At 41.1% G+C, this 15,569-nt stretch overlaps 1 protein-coding gene across 2 annotated transcripts in view; it reads left to right on the forward strand.

The window, feature by feature from the left end:
* The window catches only part of ASTN2 (astrotactin 2), a 349,199-nt gene that overhangs the window by 181,539 nt on the left and 152,091 nt on the right, over window positions 1–15,569 (forward strand). For both annotated transcript variants that reach the window (XM_083161032.1, XM_083161033.1), the window contains one exon: window positions 2,766–2,903. In XM_083161032.1, coding sequence (XP_083017158.1) covers window positions 2,766–2,903 — 138 coding nt within the window. The remainder of the gene's footprint in view (window positions 1–2,765; window positions 2,904–15,569) is intronic.

The raw sequence follows: 15,569 nt of genomic DNA on the forward strand, positions 1-15,569 counted from the left end.
GTAAAGGCTACTGTATTATACATGCGTGCTACAGTAGCTCGTTAAGGGCTCTTCCTGCGTTCGGTGCTTTTGGCTTAATGTTATTCTGCGCTCCATTGCCGGAAGCATCAAGATCAATCTTTTTTTCTTTAAACAAATGGACTTCAAGGAAACCATTATTCATGTATTGATAGATTATAAATCACTGCACCTTTACTAAAGCATGGAATTTGGATATCAACCTGCAGAGTGATATGGATTTTCTTTCTTAAAATAAGATGGACGCTGATTATAAAGGGCAATGGGCAGAACACCATCACGCCTTTCTTTTTGTTGATTTTTTGCGCTAGTTGCGTCAACAGAGGTGCCAATCACTGTATGTACCATACAAGCGTGTAATATGTTAACAGAAAACTTTTGAACAATAAAAAATGAATTAATTTTCATTGTGGCCGTTGTTTAAAATCTTTAAAAAAAAAGTCATATTGATCAAAAATTTAAAAAAAGCACCTAGAAACACAGGGCCTTATTCTAGTTCAATCTTTCTGACAAAATGCTTTTTAGATGGCCAAAACAATGTGCACTGCAGGTGGGGCAGATGCTACTTGTGCAGATATAATTAGATTTGGGTGGGGTTTTACTTCAAAGTGAGATCTACTGTATATTTCAGTGTAAAAATAAAGCAGTCAGTATTTACCCTGCACAGAAACAAAATAACTCACCCAAATCTAATTCTCTCTGCACAAGTAACATCTGCCCCCCTGCAGTGCACATGGTTTTGTCCATCTAAGAAGGATTTTGTCAGAAAGAGTGAACTAGAATAAGGCCCACGGTTATTTTGAGTAATGAAGATGTCACCAAGGGCCTTATTCTGGTCGATGCATAAATTTCCGAATTCTTTCGGATGGCGTTTTTTAGCCGTCTGCGCAACGCTATGCGCATGTGCCACGCAAGGTCTCCGTACTCATTCTCACTAATACCGTACAGAAAAGTGCACCGCATTCACTCGGGAAATATGGGCGTAATATGGGCGTCATTCAGAACTACACAGGGTCGTAGTTTCAAAGTGGGCTAAACTGGGCGTAAACATGGGCGTACACGAGGGAGTGCACTAATTCTGGTAGGCGTGCATTCGGACAGAACACAGACTGCAAACGAACCAAAAGGCAGAAAATATGCGGTCTCCATAAGCAAGTATTGCTTTGCGGACACCACTCTGTCATGCGCTAGGCATTCGGAACGCCCAATTAGTACGGCCGCACCTGAACCAATGTCAGCTGAACACAATACAATCCACTCCTCTACTCATTACTCATTAATTACACTCTTGTCATTGCTTCAATTGGAACCATTGCAGCTTAAATGGACCATTACAAAACACACAAATATATGCTCAAAGCACGGCTGCATTTTTTACACACATTACCAATGTTGCCTAATTGCATAAGTGGGTCATGTGACCAATTTGTGAGTTCCGATAATAGTGGTGAGTTTTGCGATAATACACCGCATCGGTGCATACGGGCAGGTTCCCGTACGTTCTGACGCGGTAAGACCATGCAGACGCTGTAAGACCGTGCAGAATATGTGTGTGTCTACCGCACACGCAAGGTTTGGATATTGTCCGTAAACACGCCCTCTTCTTAAAGTGTGAGTCCGTCTGGTGGGCATTTCTTCGTACGATGTCCGCACAGCGTGGCGTGCGGTCCGCTCCGAAAGAATTCGGAAATTTACGCACCAACCATAATAACCTCCCAAATTCTCTCAATTACCAAAAAAGAATGTTTAGGAAATGCCTTTTACAGCTGCAGAAAGGGGGTGATTCACATTCATTCGGATTTAAGCGAATTTATCCCCATTCCGATGGTTTGACGACTGTGCATGAGCAAAAACGCACCATCTATGGACACCTTAAGTTCTGCCACCAAAGTACATCATTTATACAAATAATTATTACAAACAAGTAAACAGACAGCACACGCTCTACTGTCAATTCTTAATACCATATATACTCGAGTATAAGCCTACTTTTTCAGAAAAATTTTTATGCTGAAAAAGCCCCCCTCGGCTTATACTCGAGTGATAGTCCCACTTGAGTCAATACGTTTTCCCAGTTTTTTGTTGTAAAATTAGGTGCCTCGGCTTATATTCGGGTCGACTTATACTCGAGTATATACGGTATATTGCAAACCAGAGAGGAACAAGGTTTAAAACCCCGATGTGCCTTAAGAAATCTTTAATAGTTCACAGCGGGTTATTGGTTGGGTCCTAAAATACATGTTTTACTAATATGAATATTAGAATGCACTGATTATTGTGTTTGCTGAACATGTTCCGAAGAGAACAAAACATTGACTTTTCTCTAAAGAAACATTATTGATACGAAAAGGTTGACATGGGGTTTTTCACTTTTTTGAGCCGACGTGCCGATAGGCGGTATTTCATGCCCTACCATCCACTAGGTCATGGTGGGAGAATAAAATAGTGTGCCCGAAGCATGGCGAATGCAGCGAGTCATGCGAGTTGAAGCGGTGCTACGTTTCAGTGTCCATTTTGACCATGTAGACATTCGGGACAAAAAAGTGAATGACCCTATCGACCTAACCCATGTCAACCTTCAGATATATCAACCTTCCTGCACTTCGACCTTCAGTCATGTCGACCTTCATGCATGTCGACCTAGTGGTGTTGACCTAATGTTTGTCGACCTAGTTGCAGTCTGTCCAATGACCCATTGATTCAGTTTATACATAAGTTCTAGGTTACTGCACAATTTATCGTTCCAGGTCCACGTACAGTTTGGGACAAGGTGTATGGCTCCCGGTCAGTAAAAGCTTTGTCGTGTCCCCAATGGAGCTGTCAATAAGTCCTTTGGCCAGCTGTAAGACAGACGTGCTGGTGACAGAAGATCCTGCCGATGTCCGGTAAGATTCTTGTAGAAAGAAACGTTCTGTAATAGGTCTGGATTTAAAATGTTTAATATAATGTTTGGTTTAGATATAATCTTTTATCATATAGATGTAGATATCTGTTATTATAGCTTTGTTTTTGGTCATATTGTGCACTGTAGATCATTAAAGAGGATTTACATTTGCGGAAATAGAATGCACTAAAGGAGGTTTTTTAAAAAAAAAATGGCCGTGGGCAATTGAAACCTCAATAAAACAAGGAGAAAATGGTGTAGGAATGTTTACTGTAAATGACCTCAGATATAACATGCACATAACAGGCTTATATTTGGGAGAACAGATTTGTGTTCAGCGTTACTTATCCCGCTTTTACACCGAAATCCCAGATCCAACCTGGTATCTGGAATTAGGTTCCAATTTGGGTCAGACCCATTTACAGTGGATATTCCTAGGACAGCATCTTTAACACTCCACACGGGTGCAGCGTCTTGTAGGCCAGCATTTGGAGGCATCATTTCCAAGTATTGGGAAATCCGAGATCCCCGTAATGCGTGCATTATGCTGGCAGCAAGCCCAACACTCGGGACATCTCCTGCTGGGCTTTGCTCATCCCCGGTCTTTGTTAGGTTAATGGATGCAGCCAGTGGCGTAGCTACGTTTTGGGCGCCCCCCGCCGTTAGGGGGGGGCGCCCCGCCCCCCGTCGCCTCCCCGCCGAGCACCCCTACCCCTACCCCGCCGCTCATGCAAACCCTCCCTCAATCCCCCACAGCCTTACTTATTGTGCAGGTCCCAGCGGCTCCGTTCTTCTGCTGAGGACCACCAGAAAATGGCCGCCCCCATACAGCAGACAGTTTCAGAGAACTGTGTGCTATATGGGGGCGGCCATTTTGTGGTGGTCCTCAGCAGAAGAACGGAGCCGCCGGGACCAGCGCGATAGGTAAGTCTGCGGGGGATTGAGGGGGGGTTTAACTATAGCACCGCAGCCCCCACATGCACAGCGCCCCCCCCCCCCAGTGGCGGGGGCTGCGGTGCTATAGTTACGCCGCTGGATGCAGCACTTCACCTTCACACCCTGTGCCCCAACCTCCGGACTGACTGCAGGATGCTGCGGTTAGAAGACACGTACAGACTCTCCCATTGCTCTAAATGGTTCCCAGCAATAACCGTGACATTTTTTGGGGTGTTAAAGTGGGTATTACTTGCAAATTGTACCGAGGAAGTGAAGCTTAGAACCCTTCGTTTCTATAGCTGGTCACATGCTGTCCAGAAGATCATGTATCCTAAGACTGAACCAGGATGTCATTTTTCTAAACCCAGGGGGGAAAGTATTGACTCCAAGGGCTGCAATGTAATCGGCATTAATGAGCCGTCTATTCTCATGCATATGAGTTTCGTATTTGGGATTGATGAAGGAATCCAAGAACTATTTTGAGATGGCTAAAAGGTCTTTAATTATTAATCAGGGTATAGGTGGAATGAGAAAAGTGGCATTTGAAATACATTCATTAACTTATTCCTGACTGGCCATAGAAGTTGGGCAGAAGGCTGTATACTGTACACCTATATACCTTCCATCTATTTACAGTTGCCAGTTATGGCTGTCATGCAGATGAACATGAATAATCTCCGTTTGAATTGGGCTGTCAATGGCAGCCCAACAATTATCAGAAGAGGAAGGACCAAGGGAATTTGTTGCTACTCTAGCAGGGACTAAAACACCACATTTGTATTCAACCCTTAAGGTCCATACACACTGGGCGACTTTGAGCTGAAAGTCATTCAAAACAGCAGGTTTAAACAGCTTTCAGCTCAAAGCCGCCCATTGTGTATGGTCCGGCGATGAGCCCAAAACGGGTTCTGCGCATGTGCAGTATGGTCCGCAATACTGGAACTAGGAACCCGATCAAGTCTCCGGGGCTGCTGCAAAGATAGCCCCCGGAGGCTTGAGCCAGCCCATGCGCAGTATGTATGACGTTACTACGCATGAAATAGCCCAGTGCAAGGACAGGGGTGCGTGCGGTGTCCGTGGATGGTGGCAGTGACCCGGGATGGCAGCAGGGGGGGGGGGGGGTGCATTGTGGCAGCCCTCCCCCTCCATAATGGTAAGAACCGCCACTGGTTGACAGTCAAAAGGTAGTGGTCAACACAATGCTTGTGAACCCTTGTGCTGTCATACCCCATCATTTGGCTTTCTTAAAGTGTAACAAAATAAAAAGTAAAAAAATTAACAGTCATAAAAAATGAAAATTACAAAAAATGGTCATTAGTTCACTATTAAAAAATGCCTTTCTTCTTTAACTGTTACATTTTGTATGTGACGTTACCAAAATGCCATCCGATCTAGTAGAATGTAACTGCATAAATGTTGCACCCCTGTGGGTAGATATTTGGTCAGCAGAAGCGAGTCGGGGAAATCCATCATGTTGGATTACTCCGAAACCCCAAGCTAGCCATTGGCAGAGCAAGGAATTGCGCCAAGCAGTCGCAGATGTATAGTATGTGCCCCTTGATTGGCATCATGTATATTCACTTTGCATATTACTTAGGCTACATTCCATTGATCTAGTAAAGGATATTTATTTCATACGTCCTAGAACATACAAATATTTGTGCGAGTTAAAAAAAAAAAAAGCAACAAGAATACAAACGTTATATTATTAGTTTTACCAAAAACAGCATATGGAAATGTCAGTTTGTTGCCAAATACGATTATGTGTCATCTCATTGACATATGATTATGGAGAAAGATAAGTATTGGAGATTAGTCGGACACTTTAGACAGTAGAAGTAATACAGGGGGTTAAAACATGGACTCAAACAAAACAGAATTCAGGAGCCAGTGAAGTAATCAAGACAGATGAAGGTCAGGGTCCAGACACAAGATGAAAAGGAAAAGGGATTAAGAAAACACGGTTAAGTGATAGTATTATAATGCATGGATAAATATAACAGAGGCAATGAGTAGGAAAAGAACAGACATTAGGACTACATTAGACTAGCTCAGAGAGAGCTCATAAACATTTCCTTTTCAATAATAATTATATTTAAAGCAGCAGTTTGGCTGTTTGTTATACCAATCACTTATAGATGTATAGGTTTTGCTGAATTTTAAATAAAGAATTTATACTCAAAATTCAAAATGATTCTACACTCAAACCCCATTACTCTTGATGAGAATGTAAATTTTGAAGCGCAACAAAGCATAACAGATTGTCACCAAATAAAGCAGCTCTAAATAATGCAAGTCAGAATGACCTTGGAGTATTGCCACCACTAAATGTTGTTTGGCAGAAAATGAAAATCCAAAGTCATCTAACAACTGAAGAGTGGGCATATTGTATAGTAAGCAATCTCGAGTACATTTTATGGACCGAGTGTCGTGTGTCCTTACTAATCAGCAATGTATTTAACCTTTAGTATGTCTTATGGATACTAAAGGTTAAATGTTCTTTATATTTGATGTCTGATTATGACACGTCAACAATGGTGGAAAAAAATGGAACGTCACTTTTAAGTGCAAGAGATACGGTCACCTGTGACTGAGAGTAACAAAATGTAGCATTTGGAGGGACCTGGTTGTAGGGGTGGTTTTATCGCTTCTCTACCGTGGCTAGTATTACACTCCTGTCCCATGTGATAATTGTAAACACAACAGCTAGCTGCGGAGCAATCCCATTTGTTGAGTTCTGTGAACTGCTGATGCGTGAGGGACTGCTGTGCTGCTCGAAGCAAGTGGTGACCCTAGGCGAATGCCTCACATGTTTATTGGGAAATCCATCACTTTCTGAGTGGATTCGGAAGAATTGCAAGATGGCATGATTGGCTATCAAATCTAAAGCTCAGCACACGCTAGGGCTTATTCTGGTTCACTCGCAAAGGCAAATTTACTCTAATGGACAAAACCATGTGCACTGCAGGGGGGGGGGGGGGGGTAACATGTCCAGAGAGAGTTAGATTTGGGTGGGATCTGTTCTTCAACTGATATCTATATTGCAGTGTAAAAATAAAGCAGCCAGTATTTACCCTGCACAGAAACAATTTAACACCTATATCTAACTCTCTCTGCACGTGTTACATCAGCCCCACCTGCAGTGCACATGAACATAAGAGTGAATTTGCCTTTGCGAGTGAACCAGAATAACTCCCACTAAACGATACTCTCCACAAGCAATACTGATAAAGATTTTCAGAGAACTCTCGGTTAAATAATATAATGTATACACACTGAACAATATCATTAACGATATTGGTCATCCTGTCCCTGCTAAGGTCATGCAGTCATTAACAATAAAGGGGGTTATTCAATCCTTGAGAAACTTTTGACAGGTGAAGAATCATCAATTTACACTTGTTTTTAGGCTAGATTCACCCTTATTAATCTCTCTGCTGATTGCTGAAAACCGCATGGATCAGCAAATTTTCATCAAATCCATATGTTTTTGATGAATTTGCGACCATTTGCACTGGTTTTTGCGGTTAGTTTTGTCCATGCCTCTTCAACAAAAAATGATTGATTGAATACTGATTGATGAATCATTGCCATTTTTTTTTGCCTGGAGAAAAATTTGCCAAAGTCTGAATACTCCCCATGGTCAACATTGAGCTGCATGTACAGATGGCGGAGGACATCGTCGACAACCCACGTGAGTGCGCATCATCAATGATATAGTGCGTACACACTAGATGATATGCACAATATATCGTTAAATATATCATTATCATGCATATCGTTAACAATAAATCGTCGTCTTGGTACACACCTTTTTAGCAATTTGATGGGACCTAAAGTAGGAATCAGGAGACCCAAGGGTGAAAAGTCCTGACGTAAGCTCAGGAGAATCTGCAGGGCAGGGAGATGCTGATCTGAGCTCGCTGGCAAACCAAGCATGTGAGATTGTGCACTCGGTTTCAGTGACACTTGTATATATGGAGACTGACCTGCTCATTGCTAAGAGAAATACCACTATCAAGAGCATATCAGAATCTTCATCACGGATGGGTATGTGATGCAATACATGTGCACTGCAGGATTTGAAAATAATACACAAATGTATTACAAGTGGCAGGTAGGAACCAAGCTTGCGAATCCCCTCCCGTCACTTCGAGAGGGTATTTTTCGAAAAAGAGTGTGAATTCAAATGCATCAATGGCAACTCCTCCGCTGTACTTCTGCCCTCACTGTACCTCAGCTGACTGCACAGACTGGCTGACCGGGTCACAGAGAAGGATCCCACTGATTCCTGAGTGTTATTTGCTGTTATAACTTTAGTCTCTGTGAAGAGCATGAGTTATATCAGATGAACAGGGTAATCGCTGAAGACAACTCCAGGCTCTGCTCTACCGGTATGTAGGGGGAATGGAGGGAAGCCGTACAATTTACTTTTAGTAAACCTGAAACAGATCACTTATTACAAGTATGCAAAATGCAATCTGCTTATTTAAAGAATGCTAATTTAAGGGCATAGGAAGTTTCGTTTTTGTTTTTACAAAAACTCTTCCAAAATTATTTTAATATGAAACACATTATTGGTAAATATGCCATTTATGCTGCTTTCACACCGCAAAACCTGCTTTGACCTGGTTTTTGAAACGTTTCTTAAAATGGGCCAGAGCAAGTTAAACCCCTTTCACATCGCATGTTGTAAACGGTATATTACTGGTTAATTACCGTTCTTGTACCTTTCACATTGAACCCATTTTCACCCATTCCCTGCTACCTGGCCAGTGCCCCCCCCCCTCCCCTCCCCTGGTACTTGCCAGCACTCCCCCCTCCCTGGTACTTGCCAGTGCATTCCCCCCCCCCTCCCCCCTGGTACTTGCCAGCGCATCCCTCCCTCCCCCCTGGTACTTGCCAGCACATCCCCTCCTACCCGGTACTTGCCAGCGCTCCCCCCTCCCCTGGTACTTGCCAGCATGCAGTGGGGTCCATGCATTGCTGGGGAGGCAGCAGGGTCCGTTCGGTGAATGGGCAGTGTGTGGCGGGTCCGTTTGGCGAATGGGAAGTCAGCGGCGGGGTCCCTGCGGCAGATGGGAACCAGTAGTGCTACTAGTTCCCATCCGCCGAAGGGACCCTGCAGCTGGCAAGTACGAGGGGAGGGGGGAGCACTGGCAAGGGGGGGGGGACCTGTGTGGGTTCCAAAATGCCGGTTCAGACCCGTTCACACTGCAAAAATAATAGGTCTGAACTGTGCAGGATCCATCTTTGTAAACGTTTTGAATTACCGGTTTTCTTGAACCGGTAATTTAAAACTGTCACGTTCACACTGCAGCTGTAACCGTTTTGAAACGGTTAAAAATCTGCAAATTACCGGGTTATAGTTGCTGTGTGAAAGGGGTATAACAGGAAAAAGGCAGAGTGTGATCTGGGATGGTAGAAGTACCATGTATGCGTGAAAAGCATTTTGCAAGCTCACCTATGATTCATAATGCCTCTCTGGGAGAAGCCCGGATATGGGGTCTCCGGGAGTGGAGCCAAACATCCAGGCCCTTGTGCAGTCTCCATCCATGCCACCTACTCTGTAGCAGGAAGTGGCAGTGATAATGCATCTGTAGCACTAGGTGGTCTGCAAATTTTTAGGCAAATAGTGCAGTGGCCATTTTCCAAGCAATTTTTCATACTGCACATACACAAAACATCAGTAAAATGTCCAACATCGATTTTTTTCCTGGAGACCTGTGCACAATCTCATGCTCAAAGTCACTGGTGTTGCCATGGGACTGCAGGGAGGTGAACATTGTAGGCCGCTCTTGACCCAGAGGCCTGTGTGCAGCAAACATACTGTACCCATTTTAGATATGCCAGGTACTTGCATTATCAGAATATTTAACAATTTAATAATGTAGCTAATGCTTTTTTCTTCCAACATTGGAGGTCACTGCTCCTGCAACTAAGAAAAAAATACAATTAAGGAGCAAAAAGAACTAGGGGGGTTATTCTGCATATTCGCATCCTTGCGAGTCAACCTAACCCCACCTTGCAAATGGTGGTACGCCAGGCCACCATTCACAAGACGCGTTCCATTTGCACTGGCTGCGAATGGATCTTTTACATAAACACGCCCAACTTCTCATGGGAACGCCCATGAAATGCTGGGTGTTCACATATGCTAACGGGGCCGCCCGCCACCCCACACCCCTCTCCGCCCCCCACCTGCTGTCCTGAGTGAGTGCACCCAGCGATCTGACTATTCGCAGTGGGTGCACGCACTCTGCATATGGACATGCGCAGTAACACAACATTAGTCCCCATGCGAATGAACGGCCATAGCGAATTTACCTGAATAAGGTCCTATTACCATTATTATGCCAATAAAAATATATAGCCACAAAGAATGAGGACACTCACCGGTCTTCTTGAAAGTAGACAATTTTTTTCTTTATTTAGTCCATCTCACCAAAATAAAGTGCAAAGTGCATGACAGTGGGCCAAGGGCCAACGTTTCGGTCCGCCACCAGACCTTTATCAAGGCCCCCACTATCTCCTCCTAAAGTGCATAACCTGCAGTATACCATGTATGCCTTATATGAGCCCAGCCAGTATACAGCAACGCCCCCAAACAATAAATAATATATATATATATATTATATTATACCATCTTTTGTCTTTATTCTGGCCTCTGGTGACTTATAACTGGCAAACCAGCGGCATATGCATTGTTAGCAAAGTTGATATCACCACCACAATACTTAATTGAGCTCAATAGTATATGTATTTAGTAATAGTATATGTATTTAGTAATAGTATATGTAATTAGTAATAGTATATGTATTTAGTAATAGTATATGTATTTAGTAATAGTATATGTAATTAGTAATAGTATATGTATTTAGTAATAGTATATGTAATTAGTAATAGTATATGTATTTAGTAATAGTGTATGTAATTAGTAAAAGTTTATGTATTTAGTAATAGTATATTTAATTAGTAATAGTATATGTATTTAGTAATAGTATATGTAATTAGTAATAGTATATGTATTTAGTAATAGTATATGTAATTAGTAATAGTATATGTATTTAGTAATAGTATATGTATTTAGTAATAGTATATGTAATTAGTAATAGTATATGTATTTAGTAATAGTATATGTAATTAGTAATAGTATATGTATTTAGTAATAGTATATGTAATTAGTAATAGTATATGTAATTAGTAATAGTATATGTATTTAGTAATAGTATATGTAATTAGTAATAGTATATGTATTAAGTAATAGTATATGTATTTAGTAATAATATATGTAATTAGTAATAGTATATGTAATTAGTAATAGTATATGTATTTAGTAATAGTATATGTAATTAGTAATAGTATATGTAATTAGTAATAGTATATGTATTTAGTAATAGTATATGTAATTAGTAATAGTATATGTAATTAGTAATAGTATATGTAATTAGTAATAGTATATGTAATTAGTAATAGTATATGTATTTAATAGTAGTATAGGTTTAGAAATGCTGAGAAGAATGATCATTTACAGATCTTCTACATTGGAACAAAGTGGGTCATTCTGATTGACTTGGTAAACTTACGAAGCTTGCAGCTTACCAAGTCCCTGTGTTGCCGCCCAACCGCAAATCCCATCCCCTCCCCCCTGCCGCCACAAACATGCTAGAGGATGTGTAAGGAAGTCCCATCCCGTCACATGTGCCCGCTGCAGGAGAAATCATTTGATGGTCAGCAACCATTGAATCACTTCCCCTGTCTTTGCAAATATGTCAGTTGAGACTGACTTATATTTGTGGCCGCCGGGGCGAAGCATGCGGGGGAGGCCTGCTAAGACTTGAAGTTCGACTGTAAAAAGAAATGGTCTTTAAATTTACTTTTACACGCATCAGCCCGCCGTCCTCCATCTAGTGACCCCGGGGACAGCCCCAGGCTTCAGGCATGGACAGGTGAAATCTGGGAGGGCACTTTATTGAGGGGTCCCCACTCCTGCAGGTACCGTGTGCAAAGCTGACCAGCCATGGTGAGCATGATATGGCCGGGAGAACTTACATAAAAAGTGTCCCCTGACTGTGGCATGACACCGCGGACTGTTGGAACCCAATGCTGGTTCCAAAACTGGGACTCCCAGTTTTTTTGTCCCAAAATATTCTGGAACCAGGACCAGTCCAAGAGTCCGGGGCTGGTTTCAGAAATAGGGGGGACTCCTACACTTTTTTACCCCGTGTATTTTTGGAACCATGTCTGGCTCAATGAGCCCTGGGCTGGTTATGCTCAGGAGGGGAGTCCCCACGACATTTCTTTTTTTATTTTAACTTTTACACATATTTAACACAGAACCATGCACAGATCTCAATGCAATTTGCAGCCTTGTACGGGGCTGGAATTTCACTCTGGCGGGGTGGCGTATACCTGATTGCAGGGCTACAAAAATTAGCAGCCCAAAGCTCAGGTCTGATTTATACCCTTAGATTGTAACTTGTCTAATATATACAAATATTAAGAATTCATGCAGGAAATTTCCCCCCAAAAGAGACAGAAAGAGTCAGTTACTGTACATGCCCCTGGCATGCAAACCACTGGAGAGATATTCAAAGTACTGTACTACCCTCAATACTCAAAAACTTTGCAGTAAAACTTGAGATCATTACGTACAATGGTAGGTGGCTGTTTCCTTACATAGTAAAGGCTGTTCTAATCTTTATTTCATTCAAGGTTACAAGCTGTCTAAAAATAGGTTCTGCTCCAGTCATTAACCAGCACAATTGTATCGTGTCTTGCAGTGAAAAGCATGTTTCAAGAACTTCCCTCTGGAATTTCCAAACGCAGACAACGTTAAAAATCTATCTTTATACATAGAAATAATTAGATGGCACTCCAGGAAAATCTTAACACTATAACAGCAAAATGTAAACTGCTGAGAATATATAGTTTACCTTATTACTGTAGTGATATTATAATACTAATCTTAAATAATGTGTACAACTAAATTGTGTGTGAATTTGTTATTCAATGCATGAAGGGGCTATCTCATATCATTTATTCATACACTCTGTCAAATAGATCACATAGCTAACAAATTTATTTATTAAGATTATAAAAAATTTTTTTAACAAAAATAAGTAAGAAAAACAATTAGTGAGACATGGTTACAAGATGTGAATTTGCCTTTAATCCTGGGGAAAAAATATAACTCACAATGATTTGCATGCTGAATGTGATTAGAGGCTATACTTGTTATTTATTGAAACCCTATGGACATTCTCGTCATCCATTATTGTTTTTCTTGATTTGTACTAATGTCTGATTACATCCTGTATACCTGAGATGCGTTCAATAAAAACATTTATGATAAAAAAAAAATCAAAATGCACTAATATTCCATATTGGAGAGGTTTTATTTATTTTTAAGCTTTTTGGATCATAATATAAATATACAAGAGGCATATTGTAGCTTATTTTTCTTTTGAAGTCAGCTTGTCACATAACTTTTGTTTTTTATTCCACTTTTTATTTACAGCATATTGGGACTGCCATGGGCACTATATTTGCTCTGCGCTTTGCCAAACTGATTATGGGTTGTTTTTGAACAATAGGATGACCTATGTGAGATAATCTAGTGCTCCAATACAGCTAAAGTATATGGACAATTTATTTTTATCTGGGATGTGGACACACAATCTATTGATAAATTTACTTATCTTAATAAGAGCAAATATAATCTTACATATAGAGTCATATCATACATTGTAATAATTGTGTATATATATATATATATATATATATATATATATATATATATATATATATATATATATATATAAATGGTGGTCAGAATTATAATGTAGTCCAGAACTGTTAATCATAAAACATTATTGGAAGCTTATTCTGAAAGAGATGACATACAGTATACCACAGTCTAAATAGAAAAAAAAAGTGACATTTGTATTCTCATACAAAAGAATAGTGAATACAAACCTCTTGTTACCTACATTGGATGGAGTGTTGGAACCCTTTACACTGTACTTTGAGCGGTGACACCCTTTCCATTGGTTGTATGGAGTATGACAGTGGGAGCAGGAAATGCAGGAACCTGTCTGTGGCTGCCATATTGCTACCTCCATGTGGGGACTTATCTAACAGAAGTCCTCATGGTGCTGCACCCTGCTGCTTACTGCTTCCCCTAGGCAACTCTGCCTGCATAATCACTACTAGACCCTCCAGTGGCCGGTTGAAACACCTAAGTTTCCATTACCTAAATAAGATCCTTTAAATCCTACTGCTTCCATAGCCCTTGGCCGCACTTTTCATCCTTGATCCTCAGAAGTCTCGCCTTCCCTTATTACTCCCTAGCTCTTGCACAGCACAAATGTATGCTGCTCATGCATGCGACAAAGCCTATTAGGGATTCCAGGAAATTTGCAGGTGGTATGGAAGAGCCTTAGGTCCTTGTATGGCTGATCTCCAAGAGCATAATCATCCTAGTGCGTCCCACATGGCTGCCTCACCTGGTACCCTCGTGGATGGGGTGAAACATGCATGGACCTGATATTTATGCTATGGCTCATAGGACACTGCAACCAGGGCCACTGAGAGGTATGCCGGGCCCTGGTGAAATTTTGGAGGTGTGGCCACCTCCCACAATTAGGCCATGCCCCAAAAATGTTTTAGGGTGGTAAAAACCATCCCCCGTCCCTTAGCAACAGCACACCTACAGCATGTGCTGTGCTGACAGCAGGCTCAACATGACCTCTCGCGCTGTCAGCTGAGCACATGCTGTAGGTGTGTGCTGCTGCCCGGCAGTAACGGAGAGGGAGGGGGGGCAGACCAAGACCCCCACCAGGCCCCTCCGGCAAGCCCAGGTCCGGTTAATTAGTACCCGCCCTCTCGGCGGCCCTGACTACAACCACCCATTTTTTTATCATCTATTCTATTCTATTACACCCAGAGTAATACTACACAATGTACCCAACATGATTGCCTCACTATGTACCTCATAGGTGAAATTTATAACCAATGGTAGTCATTACCAAAATGTCTGCACCAACCCTGCATTATTCGTATTGTGCTCTATAGGTTTAGCTCGTCTTACTTACCTCTCTACTAGTTACAGCACTTCAAAATGATGGAATAACATTAAAGTAATGTAGTCGCTATCGCATAACACCGACAGAACTTTAGGCTTTTATTGTGTTGGATATTTTCCTTTTCTTCAATTTGCTTTAATTCTTATATATTTCAATATACCATATTTTGATGTATAGAAAAGTGACTTTGAGTAATGTAATATTATTATTATTATTATTCAGTGATATTAAAGAAAGCTAACACCTTAAGAAATGAAGTAAGAATACATTTTAGTATATTAGAATTCTACTTTTCACTTCACACCAGTTTGATTGGCTCCTGTTTTAGTTGTGCTAAAAGATTATTCTTTACTTGTGATGTTATTACTGATAGATGTGTTACATTTTAATAGAATAGAGTTAATGTAAATTAGCATTAAGAGTTTAACAATTGTAAATCCAATTCTGATGTACAGTATTTAATAGAGTGTAAGTGCAAACTACATTATATTAGCCGGGCTACAAGTGCTTGGAATGACAGGTTCTTTGAACATATCCAAAATATATTGGGGGAAAAACTTCCAACATGTATTATCTCCAGATATTTTTCTATCTTTCATGAATATAAACCACAAGGATTATCCCTTAAGGATATTGAACATGTT

This window comes from Crinia signifera, chromosome 9 (assembly GCF_055691185.1).
Source record: "Crinia signifera chromosome 9, ASM5569118v1, whole genome shotgun sequence".
NCBI lineage: Eukaryota > Metazoa > Chordata > Amphibia > Anura > Myobatrachidae > Crinia > Crinia signifera.